Source organism: Asparagus officinalis, chromosome 5 (assembly GCF_001876935.1).
Source record: "Asparagus officinalis chromosome 5, Aspof.V1, whole genome shotgun sequence".
Taxonomy (NCBI): domain Eukaryota; kingdom Viridiplantae; phylum Streptophyta; class Magnoliopsida; order Asparagales; family Asparagaceae; genus Asparagus; species Asparagus officinalis.
This window is the reverse complement of record NC_033798.1, coordinates 92,996,216-93,024,151: the sequence shown is the minus strand read 5'-3', so window position 1 is coordinate 93,024,151 and position 27,936 is coordinate 92,996,216. Positions and strand designations below refer to the sequence as shown.

The window sequence follows — 27,936 nt, the reverse complement described above, 5'->3', positions numbered from 1 at the left end:
CGAGAGAGAGGATTATACCTTCAGCTCCGGCCAATAGCTTCAAAGCCTTCACCCGGCATTTGTTACAGTTCAATCGCACCTTGAGAACTATCTTCTTCTACAAGAACAAACTAGCACTAATTTAGCGAAGAACAAAAGGAGAAATATCAAACAAAGAGGGGGCAAATTACAAACAGAGAGGTGCAAAGTAATTGAGCATGCATACCGCCATCTTTATCAATTGGCCTAAGACAAAACAAACTCGAGGCGGAGGTTTCTTAATTTATATAGAAGAAGGAAGGGCCTTTAAACAAATTAAATACAATTATAAGATCTGGAGGGAGTCTTTTGCAAAGTTTGAAGTCAGTCAATGGCGCTTGCTCATGGCGCGTCTTGGGGACCCTTCAACTACGGGGCTTGACTCGTTATATGGTGGTTGATACATTCGAGTCTCTTATCAATAATTCTTCTATGAACGACATAGTCCCCTTACGAAGTCTTTTCAAGAATAACACGATGGAATAGTGGACACTGTTCGATTTTGTTCTCTTACGGAGAAAAACATGAAACTAACCTTAGGTTAAATTATTTTACATATATATTTACAAATGATAGCATGAATTCTAGGACTCCATAGCATGTTCTAGGACGCCTCACCCTCCACAATCTTACAAGGTCAACGTCAGTGATTTCCCACTTGGTCAAGTCAAGAAACTAGATGACCAAGTTAATTATATATGGTTCAAGAGCCTGGACGATGACTTGGGAAATTTCCCCGATACATTGAGGTGATCGTTACGCGACACGAGAGGCCTTTAATTTCTTCGTTGAAAGAGAGAAAATGTTTACTGCTGCAGTCAGAAACATCACTGTCCAACTTTATTTGGAAAAACTAAGTAACGTTTTTTCTTTTCCCGCGCGCACTCAGAAACATCACTGCTCAACCGTTCAACTTTGTTTGAAAAAACTGGTAAGGTTTTTTTTTTTCCCGAGAGGCACTAGGGACACACCATTTTAAAATCTCAAGTGGGCCATGTGCACCGTAACAAGAAAGATGGTGTGGTTGGAAGTGTAGTAGAGGATGTGTTGAAAAAGGTGTAGATCAAACTCACCTCAGGCGACGAAGAGCTCCGGCGAGCTCATGGATGTTGCAGACGTGCGTGGGCAACGAACTTCGGGCGAAGTCGACGACGAACGTGAGCCCCGCGTGCGATCGCCTCCCCGAGCTCTGCGTTCGACCCCAGCTCTGCGTTCGACCCCCAACTCTGCGTTCGACCCCACCTCGGCGTTTGCCCCCACCTTTGCGTCCGTGGGCCGCTGGCGACAGGCTGTCGCCAGCTCATCCACCTCGCCTATAAAAAGGCCCCTAGGGTTTCGTTGCTGCGCTGCTGATTTCTTCCCCTCCTCCGATTGTTCCTCTGGCGGCGGAACCCTAAAAACGCAGCTGCGTTTTCCCTCTTTCTCCAGCGCTTAGGATTTGAGAATCTTAAGGGGAGATTAAGAGAAGGGGATTTAAGAGGAGAGAGAGATCATTAAAGAGGATTAAAGAGGGTATTTATTGTGGGGTTATTCATTTATTCTCAAGTGAGAATTGAAAGGGTTCATACCCTTTGATTATTAACACTGTAGCTACAGTGTTTATCAGAGAAATCTCAGTTTTGAGATACGCTCCTAAATTGTAATTTCTTGTTTAATTAATAAGAAATTATCTGTGTGGCTCCCGAGGACGTAGGCAGTTGCCGAACCTCGTAAATCTTGGTGTACTTTTTCTATACTGCGTTTCTGTTGCATTAGGGGTTTCAGCGTTAAATTCCCAACAGAAAGTTCTATTTTCTTTAATTAAACAAGGGATGCTATCACGTACCTTTTTTCTATTATGATTAATAAAATGAAAAGGGATTTATCCCTTGTTTTTTCACTCAAAAAAAAAGTTCATTGTTCTCAGGAAGCTAGTATTCAAACTGAAAGGTCTGAAACTACAAAATCAAAAGTCCTGCACGAATGGGCCATCTTTTTCCATGATCAACATCCATTATCCTGCATTTGATCTGATGCCAACATTCCCTTCCTATAAAAACAACTTCAACCTCTTGAAAAGAATTGCTGTCTGTCTACTTAAGATAGAACTTTTTTGTTTGGTGTGAATCGGCAAATCCTAGATCAATTGTTCTCTATAGTTAGATCTCTATAGTAGCCATCAATGTTTAATAAGCGAAGCGCATGGCGAGGCGCCAGACTCTTTGGACGGTTATTCAATCTGAAAATGGCGGAAGGCGCGTCAGTAGCACAACACCTAAATGAACTTAATACGGTTACAACCCAATTGAGTTCAGTTGAGATTGAGTTTGATGATGAAGTTCGGGCATTGATACTTTTATCTTCCCTACCAGAGAGTTGGAACGCTACAGTCACAGCTGTGAAGCTCATCGGGAAAGAAAAAGTTGAAGTTCGGCGACGTTCGTGATTTGGTTCTCAGTGAGGAGATCCGACGGCGAGAGACTGGTGAAGCTACAACCTCTTCAGTATTGCATACAGAGTCAAGAGGTAGAAATTCAACCAGGGGAAACGGACGAGGAAAATCAAACTACAGAGGTAGATCAAAGGACAGGAGGTCCAAGTCAAGGAATCCAAGCAACAGCTCGAAGGCTATCGAGTGTTGGAATTGTGGAAAGACCGGGCATTACAAGAATCAGTGCAAGAGTGCACAGAGAGAGAAGGAGGCGAAGGCAGAGGTGAATGTCACCTCCACTTCAGGAGGAGACGACGCATTGATATGCTCTTTGGAGAGCAAGGAGGAATCTTGGGTGTTAGATTCAGGAGCGTCGTTCCATGCTACCTCTCAGAAAGAATTCTTCGAGAAGTATACCCCCGTAAATCTTGGATACGTATATCTTGGTGATGATCAACCATGTGCTATTATGGGTAAAGGCGTGGTGAAAATTAAGTTGAACGGGTCAGTATGGGAGCTGAAGGATGTCAGGCATATTCTCGACCTGAGAAAGAATTTAATATCCGTAGGCCAGTTGGCTGGCGAAGGATACACCATAGCCTTCCATGGAGATGATTGGAAGATCTCAAAGGGCGCAATGACAATTGCCCGAGGCAGAAAGACTGGTACCCTATATATGACAGCAGGTGCACGTTGTTCGATCTCAGTTGCAACTAGCAATGAGACCTCAAAGCTGTGGCACCAGAGACTCGGTCATATGAGTGAAAAGGGGATGAAAATCATGCACACAAAGGGAAAACTCCCAGGACTGCAGTCAGTGGAGATGGATATGTGTGAAGAATGTATACTTGGAAAGCAGAAGAGAGTCAGCTTTCAGACAAGTGGCGACCAACAACCACCGCGTCCATTGGTGGAAAACACTACTTCGTGACTTTTATCGATGATCACTCTCGGAAAGTATGGGTCTACTTTCTGAAGCATAAGTCAGAAGTATTTGAGGCTTTCAGGAGATGGAAAGCTATGGTTGAAAATAGGCTTTCAGGAGATGGAAAGCTATGGTCGAGAATGAGACCGGTCTGAGAATAAAGAAGCTCAGGACCGACAATGGCGGTGAGTATGAAGACACCGGATTCAAGAAGTTCTGCTATGAGCACGGGATCAGAATGGAGAGAACCGTGCCCGGCACGCCTCAGCAAAATGGTGTAGCTGAGCGGATGAACCGAACGTTGACAAAGAGAGCCAGAAGCATTCGAGTACAATCAGGCCTACCGAAGCAGTTCTGGGCAGAAGCGGTCAACACAGCAGCTTACTTCAAGTTTCAACATATACATGACAAAAAGTGAACTCCTTGAGAGTATAACAAGCAATGTTACAGAAAGAGTTAGGCGGACCAGACGCTTGACCCGTGGCCTAGCGCCTAGGGGCCTAGGCGTTTTCCTTTTTTTATTATTTAAGTACAACAATTGATAAAAAGGAGAGAAAATAGTGTTGTAAAGGCCACAGACAAAGGGGGGCACATCAACAAACTAAGAACTGTTAACAAACTCACTCTAATTAACAAAAAATGAAACTTCATAAGTGACTTTTAAACAAAACAGTAAAAAAAAAGTCAAAAATAAATTACAGTGACAGCGAGCAAGATCATTGCTAGTATGCTATTGTGGACAACTAATTCAACTCAATTTAATTGCATAACTGACTTGACTGTTATTGTTACTTCATTACTTAATGTAACACTTAACAATAGCTTTTGTTCGTCTCAATTAAATTGATAATAATATAACACTCAATTGATTAAGTAAACTTATCAAGTAACTAACTAATAATTCACTGTTAAAAAACAATTATAAGAGAACATTGAGCTATAAACAACCTAATAATCAAGAATATATAGTTGAAATTAGAAATAAATAAAAAAAGAGAGAAATTTGTCACCTTGGGCTTGGTCGGAGGTGGAGATTGGCGATGGCGAGCTTGGTGGGTTTGATCGGCGGCGGCGGGAGAAGGTGACAATGGCGGCGGAGATAGGTTGGGATCGGGTTTTGGGGGAATAATAACGAGAATGGGGCGTTTGGGCTGAGGGTTTGGGCCGACTTTCGCCTCCACTATTTGATTTTGGGCCGTTTTTGGGCTCCAACATCTTTCATATCTAATATCGCAGATAATAGCATCACTGATTGTATGAAGAAGCAAATTAAGTACACCTGGGTGAACTAGTACACCGAAATGAGGTTGAGCTTTAGTTCCTATGCCTAGCCCGAAGAAACGGAACAAGAATCATACATGAAATAATAGGTGTGATGTGGACGCTCGTTTCATTAAATGAGCTATTAAGATATAACCCGCGTCATGAGGTCCATTTTAAAAGTCACATCAGTAGTTGTAAACCTCACATTTTTATCTCTTACTAGCTCATTTTGCTAAATGAGCCGTCACCTCACTACCATCGAACCTGATACCAATGTTTTAAAAAAACAGCATAAGTGGACCTCCAGGCGCTTAAATTTGGCATGAGCAGGTACTGGCTAGGCGGTCTAGACGCCTAGTTTGCCTGCTCATGCCAAGTTTAAGCCCCCATAGGTCAGCTTATGTTACTTTTTTTTAAAATACTGATATCAGGTTTGATGGTTATGAGGTAGCAGCTCGTTTAGTAAAATGAGCTAGCAAAAGATAACGGTGTTAGGTCTGCACATTTTGACGTAACTTTTAAAATGGACCTCATCACGTGGCTCTACCTTGATAGCTCGTTTAACATAATTATCTGTCACCTTATACATATTATTTTAATATATGATTGTTGTTATGCTATTCTGTACTATATATGGGAACTAAAGCACAGATTCATTTCAGTGCTGTACTAGTTTTCACCCTGGTGTACCTAATTGCTTCTTTATACAATCAAGCGATGCTATTATTTGCAGTACTAAATATTAAAGTAACTTACTTGTACTTGTGCTTGATCCTCGTCGTCTAGATTGTAAAGAAACTTTAAACTTGGTCATTTTACGTTCTACAAAACTGAAAGTAATTCAACATTTATTTTAAGTGAGTTAGGGGTGTTGCGTGTAAGATTTTCTCTTACCTTTGCTTGGACTATTTGCATATATACAAGATTGCTACTAGTAAGACGAAGGGCTATATCTTGTTAAGAATGAGAACGACAAAGAGAATCTTCATACATTCCCTCTTTCTGTGATATCTAATGATTTGCAATTAATTACAATGTGCATAATTATATTAGGAACTCTGAATGTTCTTTTATCTTATTAATATTGACACCTATATATCTTCCATTATTCAGCGAAAAGTCCTAGTCCTTGGTTGGTGTAACGTTTACATGGTTCTCATTGAAGATTAGACCATTGCCAATTTGATTGGTTCTCATAGGTTTAGTCAGTACACTTTGATACTGTGCATTGAATCCAGATCCATCTTTTTGAGGGGTCGGAAGAAATTGATCATCATGTTAAAAAATGTTCACTGTTCTCAGATATAATTAACTCTTTTGGGCTGGACAGGAACATCAGGGGTGCAGTGGAGCTCTACGAGATGCTGGAAATCTGAATGGAAAAAGAAAAATTGCAAGAGAGTTTTTCGGACTATTTTGAACCTTTTTTTTGGTTTTTTGATTCTGGCTGTAACTTCTATCTTGTATATCTCTGCTGTTTTAGCAGAACACTTGATTTATTATGTACCGTTTCCGTTTGACTATAGAAATCTGATATTTCTCAAGTCATGAACTTGAGGTTGGATTTGGCCCATAGGTCAATGTATCAGTGTCTGCGTTGAATAACGGCTATGGTCCTCTCTTCATCCTCATTGATACTTTTTCGGTAAAGTCTCTTGTTAACATGGTTAGGAAAGTGTTGAAAAAGGTGTAGATCAAACTCACCTCAGGCGACGAAGAGCTCCGGCGAGCTCATGGATGTTGCAGGCGTGCGTGGGCAACGAACTTCGGGCGAAGTCGACGACGAACGTGAGCCCCGCGTGCGATCGCCTCCCCGAGCTCTGCGTTCGACCCCAGCTCTGCGTTCGACCCCCAACTCTGCGTTCGACCCCACCTCGGCGTTTGCCCCCACCTTTGCGTCCGTGGGCCGCTGGCGACAGGCTGTCGCCAGCTCATCCACCTCGCCTATAAAAAGGCCCCTAGGGTTTCGTTGCTGCGCTGCTGATTTCTTCCCCTCCTCCGATTGTTCCTCTGGCGGCGGAACCCTAAAAACGCAGCTGCGTTTTCCCTCTTTCTCCAGCGCTTAGGATTTGAGAATCTTAAGGGGAGATTAAGAGAAGGGGATTTAAGAGGAGAGAGAGATCATTAAAGAGGATTAAAGAGGGTATTTATTGTGGGGTTATTCATTTATTCTCAAGTGAGAATTGAAAGGGTTCATACCCTTTGATTATTAACACTGTAGCTACAGTGTTTATCAGAGAAATCTCAGTTTTGAGATACGCTCCTAAATTGTAATTTCTTGTTTGATTAATAAGAAATTATCTGTGTGGCTCCCGAGGACGTAGGCAGTTGCCGAACCTCGTAAATCTTGGTGTACTTTTTCTATACTGCGTTTCTGTTGCATTAGGGGATTTAGGCGTTAAATTCCCAACAGGATGTGCCCCTATCATTATTTTTTTTTTGCCCCCTGGAACCACTCCGAACTTAAGGCTGTGTGTCACCTTGTCCACACAATTATCCATGTGTCACAGACTCACAAAACAATCCATAGGCACTATTCTGTTAATATACAAACATCTATGTACTTTTCTATCAAATTTCTCCGCTAATATTAATGGAATATTGAGGAGACCTTTTTTCTGAAAACTGTTGTTGTAAGAGAGTAAGATTTTTTTTTTAAAGTTGTAGTTTTATGACATCCTAAATGAAGAATTACTACAAAGTCTTTTTTTTGTCATAACAATGTAATTGGTCTTCAATTGTACGAGCAATTATTATAATTTCATTGCTCTAATGACTTTCATGCATTATATTAATGTTACTTATGATTTAATACTTATTTTTGAGTTGTCAAATGATTGTAGTAACCATACGTATAATTTTTCACGTTGGCCTACTGCACACTTGATCACATCATGCATTCAGGGGTAAAATTATCAAACCAGAACTTTCTGGTAATATTGAATGGAAAAGTACAGGGATGGTTATGTGTTGACGGAATAGTAAATTGGGGGTGACCTAAGTCGATCAGGAATGGTTTTCCACCAAACAAAACCAAACTAATAAAACAAGCTTAAATAATAGTAAAAATATTGCAAGACAAACTTGGGGTTATTTCACACGTTCAATACATATCATAACCTTTTTCTTTTTAATTCTTTCTTCCCTCTTTAAGAAAGGATGATCTTCCGCCTTGCGCTCAAAAGAAATATAATCAAGCTTTATAATAAACTCAAATCTCATGAAATTGAAAAGGAGGGGAAAAAGGAAAAAGGAGAAAAAAGGATTTGGATCCTCTCCACTACAAAAAAATAGTGGAGAGACCACTATTTTTATTCTTAATCGTTGATTACTTAGTAGGCGGTCATGATACAATCTAAATCTAACACTCACCATAGCCCCGTGTATTGCACTCATTCCTAATTTGCACTCAAAGAAAAAATCATAACCACCAACTAGATAATTAATGGTTGTGATTATGCAGTGATCCCTCCATTACTTTTTAGATTATTGAAAGGATCCGAATCCGAAAAAAAAGAAAGAAAAAAAAGAAACATGGCGACAAACCAACCACTCTCCCAACAATCTAGTACATGATGCTTTATTAAAAGAGTTTTGCTATTTGGCTCGCGGGGCCCCCGCCACGAGCCAACCTCGCGTGAGGAGGAGGGGGGCAGGCGGTGGGCCCACAAAGCTGTGGGCCACTCGCCTGCCCCTCCCTTCTCACGCGAGTTGGCTCGTGGCGGGCCCCGCGAGCCAAAAAGCATTTTCGTTTATTAAAATAGTAAAGGGCACAATAATTGGGGTACCATAGTACCATCGCGTCATGTACTTAACACTTCTATTCAACAACGTCAATGCTCTCTCCAGCCGTCACCAACCGGTCTTCGTCCTCTCCTTCTATTGCAATCAAATCAGCAGCATAACAAAAGAGGGAAGACACACGTACAGAAGTAAATATAATGTAAAAGTTATTTTACATCAGGGTTAAATGCAGATACATCCTCGGTACTATTGACGGATGGTGTAACCGCTTATATCCCTAATGTTGTGCGCAGCGGAAATTTCGACAGCACCTCCGGTGCGCAAGGTGCACAACAAGAGATTAGATCGTAAGAATTCCTGTCTCACCAAGGAAACAAGAATCTGAAGCAGATATCTCAACAAAGTAAGATATCGACTCTTCCTCTCATCAGTTCTAGGACTGACCTGTCGAGGGATCCTACAAGCTATTACAAATCACGACAAGAACACAAATTTTTACGTGGTTCGGCAAATAGCCTACGTCCACAGGGCAAGGAGGGGGGAGATCTACTATTAGAGGGAGATATACAACTAGGGTTTACAATCACTCAATCTAAACCCTCAAACAAACTCTCAAATCCCTCACAATATCTCTCTACAAATAAAACAAAAGGACTGCACAAAAGCCAAGTCCTCTGCCGCTCTTCGTAGCCGCCAACAAATAGGAATCCTTCCTTGCACACGTCCCTAGGTTATATATATATATATATATATAGCATACAATCGGGTGGGCCATCAAAAGATCCAGCGGACAATTCTCCACTCACAATCGGGTGGGTCTGCGGGTGTTCACGAGAACACCTCACACGCAAGTTGTAAGTGGCCCCCACTCATCACGTGCTCACAATTCTCCACCTCGGTGAAGTTTCTTCCAAAACTGACCCGACACCAACCAAACCAAATGTCTCACTTGCTGCTTCTCAATCCTCAACAAGTCGAGACCCAAACGGGAGTGCGAACACTCACCCAAACGTCAGTATCTACTCACCAAATCGATCTCACCCCCATCAACTAATCCAAAAACCCGGCTGCATCATAAAGACTGCCTACGTATCCTCTTGCCCAAGGAATCAAGCCGAACGTAGTTCACCCAAATGACCTCCAAAGGCCTCAATCTAATAGAAGAGTTCACAACCCTTCTCCAACATCAAGATCAAGTCTACGACTGATAGCACCTCCAATGACCTCAAACACCTCCACCTGAGGTGAACCAATGGCCATATCCAGACTACATCTATCAGCTACACTCGAATCAATCAACCTATCATCTGCATCCAAAACAACATGATTCCCAATCTGTGTCACATCAGCTGGAATCCCTAATGATGCAGTATGATCTGGAGTTTCCACCCAACGTGGAGTAGCATCACTCTCCACCCGCTGCGATGTCTCAAAGATCTGATCACCACTCTCCACCTGCCGAGAGTCAAACGTGACATACCTGCTCAGAACAAGGTCAGAAGCCAATACCTGATAATTAAACACGCCTCTGAATCCCAAATGTGCTATCGGATCAAATCTCACATCCACGATGTGACCAAGTGCTGGGTAGCCAAACATCCGACGCAACCCAAAATCTGAAACAGCTCCACCAGATCCTATATCTCTATATACAGCAATCGACAACCTATACATAAGATGACCCAAACATGTCGTAGCCCGCACACCAATGTCAATGCTCGATATCAAACGCTGATCCTCCTCCAGAAAGGAACAGCTCCCCAAATCTGCCATCTCATCACGTCACCTCGAAGTTTCCACACCAATGAAGTGTCTCCAATTTCCGTGAGCTCGGCACAAAAACAGAAATAGGTCCCTCTTATACCTCCCTCTAACATCAGACTGAAGTACCTTCACCTTTCTGCCAATGCACTTCCTCCATTTGTTGCGGGCTTCTAGGACTTCACACCAACGGGATTTGGTTGCAACCCACCAATGCCTAGAGTAATCCCCAACTACAGAAACCACATACCTATTACCTCCCAATGATGCTCCTTTGGAAGGCCCCCGAATACCTGAATGAACACCCCTCAGAAGACCCCTCGAATGATGGATAGAAGTGCCAAACTCCACCTCGGTCTTCTTGCTCATACTAATGAGTTCACAGGACTTCAAATTGTAGGTCAAAGCACTCCTTAACAACCTATGCACGGTATTACCAATCAAATAACCCAGCATCAAACAACGCCACAGTCTAGGCAAATCTGATGAAGTCGTTATCTCCCTATCAATCGCCGTGCTTCCGAGCAAATAATACAAATTGCTCCTTCTGACGCCCTTCATCACAATCATGGACCCCAATGTGACCTTCAAACGTGCATCCACCAAGGTCACTTTATAGCCAGATGCCACCAAAGCTCCTAGTGAAATGATGTTCTTCGACAACTGCGGAACGAACCTCACTTCATCCAACACCTGAATCACTCCGTCATACATTCGAATACGAACGGTACCAATACCACCAATAGAACATGCATGTCCATTACCCATGAGCACAACATCCTCTCTTTTCAACTTCTGAAAGCTGGAGAACCAATCCCTCCAAGGGCAAACGTGATATGAAGCACTCGAATCCAACATCCACTCTGTAGAGTTGGCAACACAAGCTGACGGTAGTGCAGACAACGAATAGCCCGAAGAATCCGAATCTGAATTGTTGCCACTAGTCTTGACAACATTTACCTCTGAAGCTTGTACAGCTTTCCCCTTATTCTTCTCGGCTCGATCTAACTTTGGGCATTCGGCTTTCCAATGTCCATCCTCTTTACAAAAGGCACACTGATTCCTACGAATCCCACGATGTGCACCTCTAGACCGCGACCTTCTTCTTCGGTTTGAACGACGGCCTTGAACTACTAATGCATCTACCGATGCCTTCTCGGAGGACTCATCAACACTCTTCCTCAACTTATAATTCACCAACGCTGAGGTCACCTCCTTGTAACTAATAGTAGTTCTTCCATTAATCATAGTTAGGACAAAAATACCATAATCATCATCGGGCAACGAACACAAAAGTAGCATCACTTTGTCTTCATCCTTAACCATGATATCCACATTAGCCATGTCTGAAAGTAGCTTTGTAAAGTTGTTAACATGCTCCCTTATGGAAACTCCCCTCTTCATCTTGAACTGGTAAAACCTCTTCTTCAAGTGAAGCCGATTCTCAATGCTCTTAGTAAGATACTTTTCATTGAGTGTTTCCCACATCTTCTTCACCGACGTCTCGTTCATCACATCATAAATAAGATACGGTGTCAAGCATGACCGAATAACTCCACACGTCCTACTATTCATCTTCTTCCAAACCTTAGATTTCATCTCGGCAGGTTTCTCTTGTAACTCAAGAGTCTCCTCCAAATTCTGAGCGTCCAAGGCGTCCATCACCTGACACCTCCACAATCCGAAGTTAATCTTGCCGTCGAACTTCGGAACATTATTCTTCATGTTATTGATGCTCAAACTATGTATCGTCTTCGTAAGAGATGATCCCGATGTGCTTGTTTCACCCATGTTGTCGATCTAATCTTCAAATAGGAATCCTTCAGCGAATCCTTCAAACAAGCTCCTAAGTCCAACTCGGAGCTCTGATACCACTGTTGTGCGCAGTAGAAATTTCGGCAGCACCTCCGGTGCGCAAGGTGCACAACAAGAGATTAGATCGTAAGAATTCCTATCTCACCAAGGAAACAAGAATCTGAAAAGGATATCTCAACAAAGTAAGATATTGGCTCTTCCTCTCATCAGTTTTAGGACTGACCTGTTGAGGGATCCTACAAGCTATTACAAATCACGGCAAGAACACAAATTTTTACGTGGTTCAGCAAATAGCCTATGTCCACGGGGCAAGGAGGGGGGAGATCTACTATTAGAGGGAGAGATACAACTAGGGTTTACAGCCACACAATCTAAACCCTCAAACAAACTCTTAAATCCCTCACAATATCTCTCTACAAATAAAACAAAAGGACTGCACAAAAGCCTCAACATATATATAGCATACAATCGGGTGGGCCATCAAAAGATCCAGCGGACAATTCTCCACTCACAATCGGGTGGGTCTGCGGGTGTTCACGAGAACACCTCACACGCAAGTTGTAAGTGGCCCCCACTCATTACGTGCTCACACCTAAACATTTTTTATTAGCATTCACATCCTCCGGACAGCAGCCAACATCAATTTTTCGCCCACAACTAATCTGGAGGGCAATTTAGTATTTCCTTTAGTTGTCATCTCGTGATCCTCATATGACATCTCAATCTTAGCTTGGACAATGATAATGTCTCGAGTTGTGAAGGTAAAAATAGTAAGAAAATAATTTAACGGATACAAACGGCTATACTCGCATCAGGGCTGCACCTGCACTTAACCCAAAAATATGCTAGTATATATGTAGGCAAGTACCTCGAGTCGATGCCATTAACTTCATAGCCTTGGTTCGACATTTTGTTGGAATAATCATGACGTGGGTACAAGCCGGGCCGAGAGAAGCAGTCAATCAACAGCACGAATTGGTTGCGGGATTCATGAGTTGGTTGCGGGATTTGATCTTATCTTTAGGATAGGTTGGTTTTGAGTCTGTTAAGTTTTTCTCTTATTTAAAGCGGGTGTTTGTTTTTAAGTTAATGAGCAGCATCCAATCAATAAAATATTCTCAAACTCTTATGTGCTTTATTCAACGTTTTAGATAGCCTACTTCTCTGTGAGTGCAATTTCTCCTTCAGTGCCTTCGTTGAACTGAGTTATCTCAGTTTGTTCCAGAGTGTCTTCTAGCTTCATCACGTGGTATCAGAGCCGGTATGCCGAAGCAGATGCCGTTGTCAAGCAAATCCCAGAGTGGGAGTGAGGAGCTCACCGACAAAGTAATAGCAAGGGAGGGCTCGGTAACCCTCAAGTACCTGATGCTGTCGAAGTCGAATTACCCGGCGTGGGTAATGAAGATGAAGGCCAACATGCGCACCCAAGGGGTTTGGGCGGCAGTCGAGGCCACCGACGATGCTGAATCGGTGGACGAGAAGAAGGATCAGATGGCGCTCGCCGTCATCTACCAGGCGATCCCGAAGGAGATAATGCTTCAAGTCGTGGGCAAGGAGACCGCCCGTGAGGTCTGGGAGGCACTCAGAACCATGCACGTTGGTGTGGAACGTGTGAAAGAAGTCAAACTCCAGGCACTTCGGTGGGAGTTTGAGAATCTGCGCATGGGCGATGCGCAGTCGGTGGATGAGTTCGCTACAAAACTCACTACCCTTGTGAACCAGATACGTTCTCTTGGGGAGACAATGGAGGAGAGCCATGTGATGAAGAAACTTCTCCATTGTGTGCCACCAAAGTTCTTGCAGATCGCCGCGACTATGGAGCAGTTCGGCGATCTCAAGACCATGCAGGTGGACGAGGTGATTGGTGCTCTAAAGGCACATAAGGAGCGCTACCGTGACTACGACGACCGGCACGAACAGGAGCTACTAATAAGAGGGGATCCTAAACCCAACGCAAAGTCATCACGGGGAAAGAAATTTTTTTCTCAAAACAACCGCGGGCATGGGCATGGTAACTCACGTGGGCGTGGTAACTCACGTGGCCGTGGTCGTGGCCGAGGCCGCGACAATGGAGGTCGCGGCAGTAGCACCAGTACTCGCCAGGGAACAAACGGAGGTCGTGAAGGAGGCCGAGACAAGAGCACGATCAAGTGCTTCAACTGCAACAACTTCGGGCACTATGCTTCGGAGTGTCGCAGTAAGCACCGAGACGAGGAGACCAATCTCACCTGTATTCTAGATGACGAGCCAGCACTACTCTTGTCCGAGTGCGCAGGGGGCGCGCGCAACATGATGTTGTTGAATGAGAAGAATGTTATTTCGAAGCTGCAGACAGATGAGAAGGCACCGGTCGAGTCTGACGTGTGGTACCTAGACAATGGGGCCAGGAACCATATGACAGGCCAGCGGTCTATGTTCAAGCACCTGGATGAGAGCATCCACGGGCAGGTGAAGTTTGGCGATGGCTCGACGGTGCAAATCAAAGGGAAGGGATCCATCCTATTTCTATGCAAGAACGGTGAACAACGACTACTGCGGGAGGTATACTTCATACCAAGTCTATGTAACAATATTATTAGTCTTGGTCAGCTCTCTGAAGATGGCAGTAGGACTGTTAGGTGTGGAGCATTTCTGTGTATATATGACAGGAATGGGAGATTGTTGATCAAAGTCAAGAGAGATCCCCCAACAGGCTTTACAAAGTTTTGTTGGAAACTTGCGAACTTGTTTGTTTGACGGCAAGCATGGAGGATCCAGCTTGGTTGTGGCATGCGAGGCCTGGGCACGCGAGCTTCCAGGCACTTAAGATGATGGGGGATCGAGTAATGGCACACGGCATCCCGAAGATCAATCATCTTATGCAGATTTGCGAGGGATGTCTTGTGGCAAAGCAAACAAGGAATGCCTTCCCCTCACAGGCTAACTTCAGAGCCGAACACCCGCTACAGTTAGTGCACGCGGATTTGTGTGGACCGATAATACCGGAGACACCCGCCGGCAACAGATACTTCCTCCTCCTTGTTGACGACTATAGCCGGATGATGTGGGTGTACATGATCAGGCTGAAGAGTGAAGCATTTGGGGCGTTCAAGAAGTTCAAGACATTGATCGAGAAGGAGGTTGAGCACAAGATAAAGGTGTTGAGAACTGATCGTGGTGGCGAGTTCTTGTCTCAACAGTTCACGACTTTGTGTGAAGAAGAAGGCATCCAGTGGCACTTGATAGCGCCATACACGCCACAACAAAATGGCGTTGTTGAACGAAGAAATCGTACTGTCCTAGAAATGGCAAGGAGCTTACTGAAGAGCATGCGTGTGCCTGCAAAGATGTGGGGGGAGGCGGTGAGGCATGCTGTCTACATACTCAATCGAGTACCGACGAAATCCTTGGCTAGCACAACTCCCTATGAGGCATGGACAGGCAGGAAGCCTCATCTGGAGCACCTAAGGGTTTTTTGGGTGCACTGCACATGTCAAGGTATCGAACGTACATACAAAGAAGCTCGACGACCGCAGCATTCCCATGGTGTACCTTAGAGTAGAAGCGGGAAGCAAGGCACACAGGATGTACGATCCCCGACACGGCAAGATTCACGTGAGTCGTGATGTTGTCTTTGAGGAAGAAAGAAGCTGGGAATGGAGTGAAGCTGAGAAAAATGACCCACAGGCTTGGGTCACGTTCACCGGCGAGGAGCCTATTGATGGTGACAGAGCAGCAGTCAGTCACACGGAAGCTGGGGAGCAGACGCCCTTTACTCCTGGCGTTCCCACGGAGTCACTGACACAAGGTGCGGCATCGTCATCATCTCCGAGTCCGCTGGCCGCGTCAGCTCCAGCCTCACCGTCAACTGTCCAGGGATCTCCAGGGAGTTCTGTTTCCTCGTCTACTGATGATGGGAATGTGAAATTTCGTTCACTTGCTGACATTTATGAAGAGATTCGTGACGATGAGCTATTGCTACTAGCTGACGAGGAGCCAGCGACCTATCAAGAAGCCGCAAATGTGAAAGAATGGAAGGAAGCCATGAAGAGAGAACTAGAGGCCATCGAGAAGAACAAGACATGGGAGCTCACTGAGCTGCCACCCGGTCACAAACTCATTGGACTAAAATGGGTATACAAGCTGAAAAAGGATAGCGAAGGCAACACCCTCAAGCACAAAGCAAGACTTGTGGCAAAGGGGTACGTTCAACAGCAAGGAGTTGATTTTGAGGAGGTCTTCGCACCGGTGGCCAGACTTGACACCGTCAGATTGATCATTGCCCTTTCGGCTTAGCGGGGATGGGAGGTGCACCATTTGGACGTCAAATCAGCATTTCTAAATGGTGATCTCCAAGAAGAAGTGTATGTAGCTCAACCTGAAGGCTTCATCGTGAAGAACCAAGAGCACAAGGTGTACAAGTTGTCCAAATCTCTCTACGGCCTTCGTCAAGCACCAAGGGCGTGGAACAAACGATTGGACCAGAGTTTGAAGGGCCTTAGGTTCGTGAGGTGTTCACAAGAACAGGCGGTGTATACAAGAAGCAATGGAGCTGACACACTCATTGTCGGAGTGTATGTTGATGACTTGATTATCACCGGCACGAGTGTGGATGAGATAAAGGGGTTTAAGCAGCACGGAGTGTATGTTGATGACTTGATTATCACCGGCACGAGTGTGGATGAGATAAAGGGGTTTAAGCAGCAAATGATGGAGGAGTTTGAGATGAGTGACCTTGGATTACTCTCCTACTACCTTGGAATCGAGGTGGACCAGAGAAGGGACTGTGTCACACTAAGACAGTCGGCCTATGCCAAGAAGGTACTAATGCAATTCGGGATAAGCGAATGCAACCCGACAAAATACCCCATGGAACCAAAGCTGCAACTCGGAAAGGATGTTAATGGAACATTGGTGAATCCAACGGAATACAGGCGCGTCATCGGATGCTTGAGGTACTTGACTCACACCCGTCCGGATCTCTCTTATTCCGTCGGGTTGGTGAGTCGGTATATGGAGAGGCCTACTACCATGCATCACCAGGCGGTCAAGCAAATCCTAAGGTATGTGAAGGGAACCATTAGCTACGGGCTTGTGTATGGAAAAGGACATGAAGTTGAGGAGTTGGTCGGATTTACTGATAGCAATCTAGCCGGGGATGTCGATGACAGAAGAAGTACTAGTGGCATGGCATTCTACCTCGACGAGAATCTAATCACTTGGGCATCTCAGAAGCAGAGAACTGTGGCATTATCCTCATGTGAAGCCAAGTTCATGGCAGCAACTGCAGCAGCTTGTCAGGGACTATGGCTGAGGAGTTTGATCAGCGAGGTGACTGGTTGTAAGCCCAAGCCAGTCACTCTTTACATCGACAACAAGTCTGCAATAGCTTTAATGAAGAATCTAGTGTTCCATGGACGCAGTAAGCACATCGATACTCGTTTTCACTTCATCCGAGAGTGCGTGGAAAAGGAACTGATCGTTGTCAAGCATGTGAGTACTGAAAAACAACGTGCTGATATTCTGACTAAGGCACTTGCTAGAATCAAATTCAAGGAGATGTGCGAGCACATTGGCGTCAAAGATCCGTCTTCCCCACGTTAAGATTAGGGGGGAGCATGTTGGAATAATCATGACGTGGCTACAAGCCGGACCGAGAGAAGCGGTCAATCAACAGCACGAATTGGTTGCGGGATTCATGAGTTGGTTGCGGGATTTGATCTTATCTTTAGGATAGGTTGGTTTTGAGTCTGTTAAGTTTTTCTCTTATTTAAAGCGAGTGTTTGTTTTTAAGTTAATGAGCAACATCCAATCAATAAAATATTCTCAAACTCTTCTGTGCTTTATTCAACGTTTTAGATAGCCTACTTCTCTGTGAGTGCAATTTCCCCTTCAGTGCCTTCGTTGAACTGAGTTATCTCAGTTTGTTCCAGAGTGTCTTCTAGCTTCATCACATTTGTCGCAGCTCATCTGCACCTTGATTACTATCTTTTTCTCCACAAATAAAAAGTTTGTGGAAACCATAGGTTTCATTGAACTTCGCTATGGAGGGGAAAACAGGTGGGAAAAGCAATGCGACAAATACGAGTTCAGAGATTTGGAGATAGATACCTTCATACTTGGATAGCTTTTGATGCTCGGAATATAGCTAGCTTGAAGGATTTTTACGCAGAACAAATCTGAGAAATTTCGTAGAGGGAGCGTCTGCAGTCTGCAGCTAGCACAGTTTTCCTTATATGGAGCTAGTCATGCAGAGTCAGAAAGTTCTGGAAACTTCTCTGCAACTACAGCAATAGCTTCAAAACGAATTAAAATTACGATCTTTTTGGTCTGTTTCCGTGTATAACCTTCCGAAAATTTTTAATTACATATGCAACGTCAAAGAATATTTAAATTCTTCTATATTCTTTAAAACTATGATATTAGTATTGATGAATACGTTAGTGAAATCTAGACAAAGACTAATTTATATTCACTAAATATGCTAGATGTTAAAGTAATCAACTTGTGAAATAGATGCAAGAGCGAAGATTTTATTTTGCAAAAGAAATTTTAACATCATGAATAAGGAGAAAGCTGATATGATCACACAAGTTTAAAATAAAATTGTAGATTACCTGGGAGGCACTAGCTAATTTTGGGTCAGTTTTATTTTTTAATTTGAAACAAGGATGGCCTAGAAGAATAAAAAAATTATAAATATACTGCATCTTAATTGTATTCTACTAGACAGATGAATTATTGAGGTATTAACTAACAATTTTGCATATGTAGTTAACAATGAGCTAGATTTAACCAGTATTTAACCAACGTCAATATACCAGTTGCTGATGACAAAGGCTAGGTTCAAATTTGATGCATGCAAAAGGTTTACATGTAATCAGTAATTTTTTAATGACAAATAAAAAGCTATATAGCTGAGGGTATCTATACAAAAACATTTTTTAAATTAAAATACCCATATGCTAGAAGAGTGTGGGCTTCGTAATATATATATCATGTAATTCATCCCCGAAATATTAATTTCGAAATGTGAATGTTCTGATATACTTAGTCCTTAAAGTGAGATGAGTCTCTCCTACACGTTTAGGATTCTGTCAATGGTCTATGATTATGGTTAATTAGCAACTAAGCATGTAGAAATTATCCAAAATGCCCCTTATGTACCCCAGGATCTCTCCAGATCTCGTTTCCATCCATAATTAACATTCCTCTTCCAATTTCCATCCAGAATACTTGGACCTTAACATTCTTGGTACTTTCCCCTGCACTTCTGATTGAAAAAAAAAAACTCAATGGTTCAAATTAACACCATATAGAGTTAGAAAATTTTAATTAAATCTCTAATTCATAAACCCATCGCACTAATGTCTCTCACCCAAAGGCCTTCTGCAGCACAGTTTTAGTCCTCAAATTTGAGATAATTCTTTGTAATGTATTTTATTATCTTCATGCTCAAATATGGCATGCATGTATATAAGTAAGTAGTCACACTTTTCAAAAACTGATAATAAATTGTTCTTGACAGAAATTTTATTAAAAAAAAAGATATCACAAAAGATTCATTCACATTTTTTTATTTGAATCAAATTAAAAAGTTTCATGTTCATAAATTTACAATTTAATGATATGATTATATGATATGACATATAGATATGCATCCCCCTACTTTATGCTCAACAAATCCTTTAATTAAATAGAATTAAATTCGGTAATAAAACCTAGACAGTCCAGATTTACTTCCTAGACAAGCTCGAAATAGCGACTCCCCTCACAAAGCAGTTGAATTAGAAGGCATCATTTCATTCTGCAAGGGAGGACAGAGACTAAGCATGAACGCGTGCGCCTATAAAGGGCGAAATAGATGGCTTTTATTGTGTTGTTGAAGTAGCTAACATTCACAATATGGAAGATGGTGCTTTTAGATGCTAGTGGGTCAGAATTTCAGGATAAATGAGCGAATGCAACCCGACAAAATACCCCATGGAACCAAAGCTGCAACTCGGAAAGGATGTTAATGGAACATTGGTGAATCCAACGGAATACAGGCGCGTCATCGGATGCTTGAGGTACTTGACTCACACCCGTCCGGATCTCTCTTATTCCGTCGGGTTGGTGAGTCGGTATATGGAGAGGCCTACTACCATGCATCACCAGGCGGTCAAGCAAATCCTAAGGTATGTGAAGGGAACCATTAGCTACGGGCTTGTGTATGGAAAAGGACATGAAGTTGAGGAGTTGGTCGGATTTACTGATAGCAATCTAGCCGGGGATGTCGATGACAGAAGAAGTACTAGTGGCATGGCATTCTACCTCGACGAGAATCTAATCACTTGGGCATCTCAGAAGCAGAGAACTGTGGCATTATCCTCATGTGAAGCCAAGTTCATGGCAGCAACTGCAGCAGCTTGTCAGGGACTATGGCTGAGGAGTTTGATCAGCGAGGTGACTGGTTGTAAGCCCAAGCCAGTCACTCTTTACATCGACAACAAGTCTGCAATAGCTTTAATGAAGAATCTAGTGTTCCATGGACGCAGTAAGCACATCGATACTCGTTTTCACTTCATCCGAGAGTGCGTGGAAAAGGAACTGATCGTTGTCAAGCATGTGAGTACTGAAAAACAACGTGCTGATATTCTGACTAAGGCACTTGCTAGAATCAAATTCAAGGAGATGTGCGAGCACATTGGCGTCAAAGATCCGTCTTCCCCACGTTAAGATTAGGGGGGAGCATGTTGGAATAATCATGACGTGGCTACAAGCCGGACCGAGAGAAGCGGTCAATCAACAGCACGAATTGGTTGCGGGATTCATGAGTTGGTTGCGGGATTTGATCTTATCTTTAGGATAGGTTGGTTTTGAGTCTGTTAAGTTTTTCTCTTATTTAAAGCGAGTGTTTGTTTTTAAGTTAATGAGCAACATCCAATCAATAAAATATTCTCAAACTCTTCTGTGCTTTATTCAACGTTTTAGATAGCCTACTTCTCTGTGAGTGCAATTTCCCCTTCAGTGCCTTCGTTGAACTGAGTTATCTCAGTTTGTTCCAGAGTGTCTTCTAGCTTCATCACATTTGTCGCAGCTCATCTGCACCTTGATTACTATCTTTTTCTCCACAAATAAAAAGTTTGTGGAAACCATAGGTTTCATTGAACTTCGCTATGGAGGGGAAAACAGGTGGGAAAAGCAATGCGACAAATACGAGTTCAGAGATTTGGAGATAGATACCTTCATACTTGGATAGCTTTTGATGCTCGGAATATAGCTAGCTTGAAGGATTTTTACGCAGAACAAATCTGAGAAATTTCGTAGAGGGAGCGTCTGCAGTCTGCAGCTAGCACAGTTTTCCTTATATGGAGCTAGTCATGCAGAGTCAGAAAGTTCTGGAAACTTCTCTGCAACTACAGCAATAGCTTCAAAACGAATTAAAATTACGATCTTTTTGGTCTGTTTCCGTGTATAACCTTCCGAAAATTTTTAATTACATATGCAACGTCAAAGAATATTTAAATTCTTCTATATTCTTTAAAACTATGATATTAGTATTGATGAATACGTTAGTGAAATCTAGACAAAGACTAATTTATATTCACTAAATATGCTAGATGTTAAAGTAATCAACTTGTGAAATAGATGCAAGAGCGAAGATTTTATTTTGCAAAAGAAATTTTAACATCATGAATAAGGAGAAAGCTGATATGATCACACAAGTTTAAAATAAAATTGTAGATTACCTGGGAGGCACTAGCTAATTTTGGGTCAGTTTTATTTTTTAATTTGAAACAAGGATGGCCTAGAAGAATAAAAAAATTATAAATATACTGCATCTTAATTGTATTCTACTAGACAGATGAATTATTGAGGTATTAACTAACAATTTTGCATATGTAGTTAACAATGAGCTAGATTTAACCAGTATTTAACCAACGTCAATATACCAGTTGCTGATGACAAAGGCTAGGTTCAAATTTGATGCATGCAAAAGGTTTACATGTAATCAGTAATTTTTTAATGACAAATAAAAAGCTATATAGCTGAGGGTATCTATACAAAAACATTTTTTAAATTAAAATACCCATATGCTAGAAGAGTGTGGGCTTCGTAATATATATATCATGTAATTCATCCCCGAAATATTAATTTCGAAATGTGAATGTTCTGATATACTTAGTCCTTAAAGTGAGATGAGTCTCTCCTACACGTTTAGGATTCTGTCAATGGTCTATGATTATGGTTAATTAGCAACTAAGCATGTAGAAATTATCCAAAATGCCCCTTATGTACCCCAGGATCTCTCCAGATCTCGTTTCCATCCATAATTAACATTCCTCTTCCAATTTCCATCCAGAATACTTGGACCTTAACATTCTTGGTACTTTCCCCTGCACTTCTGATTGAAAAAAAAAAACTCAATGGTTCAAATTAACACCATATAGAGTTAGAAAATTTTAATTAAATCTCTAATTCATAAACCCATCGCACTAATGTCTCTCACCCAAAGGCCTTCTGCAGCACAGTTTTAGTCCTCAAATTTGAGATAATTCTTTGTAATGTATTTTATTATCTTCATGCTCAAATATGGCATGCATGTATATAAGTAAGTAGTCACACTTTTCAAAAACTGATAATAAATTGTTCTTGACAGAAATTTTATTAAAAAAAAAGATATCACAAAAGATTCATTCACATTTTTTTATTTGAATCAAATTAAAAAGTTTCATGTTCATAAATTTACAATTTAATGATATGATTATATGATATGACATATAGATATGCATCCCCCTACTTTATGCTCAACAAATCCTTTAATTAAATAGAATTAAATTCGGTAATAAAACCTAGACAGTCCAGATTTACTTCCTAGACAAGCTCGAAATAGCGACTCCCCTCACAAAGCAGTTGAATTAGAAGGCATCATTTCATTCTGCAAGGGAGGACAGAGACTAAGCATGAACGCGTGCGCCTATAAAGGGCGAAATAGATGGCTTTTATTGTGTTGTTGAAGTAGCTAACATTCACAATATGGAAGATGGTGCTTTTAGATGCTAGTGGGTCAGAATTTCAGGATAAAACCAAGGCCTGGATAACCGCAACACCACAACTTCTGCCATCATCGGTTAGGCAGAAAGGGCAGACTATAATGTATATTGCCACAGTTGAAATATCGAAAGCAGGGATAAAATACAAATTTGTAATTTCAAGAGCCGTTTCCTTGTAGGGGGTACTAGAAAACGATTAGGAGAAAGATTTGTAGTAAAGGATATGCGCAGATAATAAATCGGTGCCATCGAGTGATCAGAAGGTGATAAAGTAGGGGAGTAGGATGAGCCAGTACTAGTAGAGGAAGAAGACATAGAACATTATGTACTGTTGACAGACCAAGCAACCTTTTTCTTCCTTTTGTTTTTTGAGGGGATGGGGAAGCTTTATGAACTCTATGTAGAGCATTATTTTTCTTTCACCATGTGGTGTTTTGGGATGAATATGCACATTTTGAATGGAAAGAATCTGCATCCATATCCTACTTTAAGCTGCAAAAAGAAAGATTTGGAGCTAAATTCAATCCAAGTATAAGTTTCACTACGTAAAAGTTGATCAAAATTTTAGAATGAATATAAAGGTAACAAAAAAAATCATGAGATCTGGGTTTTCTTCCTTAATCATCAAGTAGAGATAAAAAGTGGACGATTAAAAATATCGAGTTGTTTGTGTTTATGGTTTGGATTACACACACACACACACATATTATTAATTCAAACACTAAGTCATCATCTAAGACACTATAAATCCTTACACACCAATTTTTATTGGGTTTCAAATGCTTTAGACCATAAAACTAAAAACTATAAGGAAACAAACCTAAAATCACTTGATTTTTTTACTTTTAGAGACTCTAAATGATACAGACCACTTGCAAATATGGATAAAATTTGGTTTTAGTATCATTGATTTTGAGTTGAAAGGATTTAACTCCAAATCCTTTGAAAAGAACCTTGGCGATATTCATGGGGAACGTGCAAATGCATTGGTGTGTGCTAAATACATATGCCATAGTCGAATTTCTTTACAGCATTGCACCAAATCCAATAAGGAAACTAACAAATTTGGTATTGGAGAAATTGCGAAGAATTAGAACATCAAGACTTTCAGAGCTAAGGAAACCTCACATATATATATAAAGTACTAAATTGTGGAACAGTAAAAGAAAATAATTCAGTGTATATTTAGAAATAGAAAAGTATAGACAAGTTATTTACCTCTGAGACCATAGAACAGCTTGGATGAATTTGATTATGCAATGATCTGTCACCTAGTCAAAATAGCATCAAAACCTCTTCAAAGTAACTTGAAACTGTATGCGTGAAGTTAATAAGCTTCCAAAAACCTGTTAACTCAATGTAAATATATGTCAATCAAATATCACACCGCCTTCATTTAACACCGTAAAGAAATTTTATGAACTCAATATTAGATGACTATGAAGTCCACCTTCCTTGTAGGTCTTTAGTATGTCGAAGCAGCACCCACATAAGAAGACTTTCATAAATTTGCTCAACTTTTGCGCTTTTTTCTCAATCATCAGAAGTCGCTGCAAGAACAATACCCGTCTCTGAAATGGTGAAATCTATTGGCATCCGTCATTATAATGTTCCATTCAAAATAGTGCGCAAACTTAGTAAACTCATGAATTCAATAACTGGATAACAGTGAAGATTACCTTCATTGTAGCTCCTTGTAGGTATTAAGGTCATAGCAGGACCCCATTTTTTATTTTATTTTCTCAGTTACCAGAAGTTGCCACATGAACAACACCCATCTCTGAAATGGTGAAATCTATTGGCATCCCTCACAATAATTTCTCGTTCAAAAAATTTCGACACAAACTTAGTAAATTCATGACAATCACCACACACTCTAAGGTTCTTAAATATCCGTATCTGCGTTCTATCAGGGGTATGAATCAAACCCAAAGCAATTGCTAGCCTCTCACTGTGTCCATTCAACATTTTAACTTTCTGATCTTCTTCCACATGATGCAAAACAAATCTAGTGTCCGCAACATATCCACCCTCTCTTTCTAACCGTTTTGTTATCTCTTCTAACTTTGAATAGATTTCCTCCATGTCCCTGTGAGAATTATCCCTTGCTACAAATTTATGCACTTTATTTCCCAATTCAATCCAGCTTAATGCTGGCTCTTTTCTCAATCCTTTATCCTCCATCATTGCTCTCACTGTATCCACCTCTTCCCATTTCCCCATTGCAGCAAAGACATTAGATACGAGCACATAATTTCCCGGATTCTCAGGTTCCAATTCAAGAAGGTTTTCTGCAGCAACTTCAGCTAACTGGTGATTCGAGTGAACCCGACATGCCCCAAGGAGTGAACACCATATAGCAGCTGTTGGTTCCACAGGCATAGATTGTATGAACTTGAAAGCTTCGACCACTCTCCCTGAACGACCAAGAACATCAACGACACATGCATAGTGTTCTGGCCAAGGGTCCAATTTGTATTCATTAATCATTTTATCGAAGTAAACTTTCCCATCATGGTTTAGTCCTGAGTGGCTACAAGCATACAGAAGAGCTAAGAATGCAACATGATCAGGTACTAAACCCATATCCTCCATTTCATTGAAAATTTCGATAGCTTCTTTGCCTTTGCCATGCAAGCCACATGCTCTAATTATTGTTGTCCATAGAACCAAATCTTTGGTTCTCAGCCTGTTGAATATCTTAAAGGAGGCATCAATCCTTCCACACAGAGCATACATATCGATTAGTGAATTGCACATCAATCCATCCATGGCGAGATCTCTTCTAATACCAAAGCCATGGATTTCTTTACCTTTAATCAATGAGGACATACCAGATACAGCTGCAATGATGCTAACAAGTGCAACTGCATCAGGGTCAATATTGGCTTTAATCATGTCTAAGGACAAACTAAGAGCCTCATTAAAGAGCGCATTATCAACGTAACAATTTATCATGCTAGTCCAAGATACAACATCTTTATCTTCTAACCTTTCAAAAATTCTATTAGCATAAGAAACCTGCCTACAGTCTCCATATATGTCTATGATTGTGTTCTTCAGTAAGAGATCTAACAATCCGTGTCTTATAGCATAACCATGAATCTGCTTTAAGAGGGAAAGACACCCAAAACTGCTGCAAGCAAGCAGTATGCTCCCAATCATCACGGGATCTGCTTCCATTCCTAATCTTTGCACTTCCCTAAATAATTCAAATGCTTCTAGATGACGGGAACTCCGCGCATAACCAGCAATGGCAGTGGTCCATGATATATAATCTTTGGAAGGCATTTTATGAAAAACAAGCTCTGCATACTTTACATTGCCACATTTCGTATACATATCGATTAGTGTGTTTCCCACTTGCAATTCAGAATCAAACCCACATTTTATAGCACATCCATGGATCGCCTTGCCACTGTGTAAGTTCTCTAACCGACCTAATCCGGAGGCTAAACTTATGATTGATACCTCATCAAATTCAAAGCCTGACTCAAGCATTTCATTGAAGAACTCAATAGCTTTCACATATAAACCGTTTTGAACATAACCAGAGAGCATGGAATTCCACGAGACCTTATCTTTCTCATCCATCTCATCAAACACTCGGATTGCATCTCCCATTCTGCCACATCTTGAATACATAACAAGAAGAGCATTACTCTCAAAAATGTGAAATCTCCGATTTAACTTCAGAAGTGAGGCATGGATCTCCATACCCAACTTCACAAGCAAAAGTTCAGTGCAAGCCTGAAGAACAGCTACAACAGTGTAAGAACTCATATCAACCCTAGATTTGCCCATCTCCCGGAAAAAGTCCAGAGCCGCATAGAACTTCCCATCTTGTACACAAGCTGATATAATCGAGTTCCAAGTCACAACATCTCTTGCATCAGGCGCCATTTCAAACAATTTTACTGCAAGATCAAATCTTCCACACTTTGAATACATGGCAACTAGTGCATTGACCACGAAAGTGGTCGCACTGATCCCACGTTTGATTGCTAAGCTATGGATCTCACTACCCAAATGGAGATCTTCACACCCACCACAAGCTTTAAGAACAGAAGCAAAAGTGCACGCATCGGGCATCACGCCTGAGCCCCGCATTTCCATATACAACTCAATGGCCTTGCTATGCTGCCCATGAGATGAATAGGACCCGACAAGTGCATTCCAACAGAAAACAGTTCTGTGTCGCATATCGTCAAACAGATCGTGGGCATCAAAAAGATGCCCACATTTCCCATACATGAACAATAGCTTAGTAGGGAGAAACCCGTCGTTGGACAATGAGGTGGATTTCAAGATGTGGGCATGGATTTGTTGGCCTTGTTTGATTGCCTTTTGGGAAGCACAAAGCTCTAGAAGGGATGAATAGGCTTCAAGATGAGAAAAACAGCTTGATGGGCTCTGGTGGGGTGAGCTTGTGAGTGGAAGGAGGGGCTCTCTGGGTGAGAGAGAAGTAGTGTTGGGGTTTCTGGAGGGAATGGAGAATTGGGGAGGTGGGTTTCTTGATGATGCGGTAGTGGGACTTGGGAAGTGGAGGTGAGAGTGGAAGTGAGAGGACAGGACCATTAGTTTTGGTGTGCTTTTGGGGATGACAGAGGCGTGAGAGACGGTTAATAACCTCATCAGTAGGAATTCAACTCAAATTATCGTGGTTTAGGTTCATGAACAAGGGCCAGAATGCAAGTTTTTGCCTATAATCTGACTCGACTACAGCCAATCCAAAGGGAACTGGTCTTAATAAGGAAGCTAAATTGCGCGTGGGGCGGAAAATATGTAAAATGATAGAGACACACCTCCAACCACAACTCTAATCATACCCCCACTCTCATTTGCTACAGTGCACCGGGCTTCACATGGGATTTTAAAATTTTAAAATCCCATGTGGGGCTCGGTGCACTGTAACAAATGAGAGAAGATGTGTGGTTGGAGTTGTGCTTGGGGGTGTGCCCCTAGTGTCACCCGGAAAATATTGC

General features: G+C 41.8%; 1 protein-coding gene across 6 annotated transcripts; it reads right to left on the bottom strand.

The window, feature by feature from the left end:
• On the bottom strand, positions 19–27,713 carry LOC109840194 (pentatricopeptide repeat-containing protein At3g63370, chloroplastic). Of its 6 annotated transcripts, none has more exons than XM_020408739.1 (5): positions 24,631–27,713; positions 24,402–24,537; positions 24,170–24,297; positions 21,141–21,271; positions 20,963–21,071 (listed from the first exon to the last, which is right to left on the bottom strand). In XM_020408739.1, the coding sequence occupies exon 1, from the start codon at positions 27,584–27,586 to the stop codon at positions 24,698–24,700; it is 2,889 nt and encodes a 962-aa protein (XP_020264328.1). In that variant the 5' UTR covers positions 27,587–27,713; the 3' UTR covers positions 20,963–21,071; positions 21,141–21,271; positions 24,170–24,297; positions 24,402–24,537; positions 24,631–24,697. The 6 variants fall into 6 exon arrangements, with proteins under 6 accessions (XP_020264331.1, XP_020264328.1, XP_020264329.1 ...); XM_020408740.1 differs by having other exon boundaries at positions 24,402–24,522; XM_020408743.1 differs by having other exon boundaries at positions 24,402–24,501.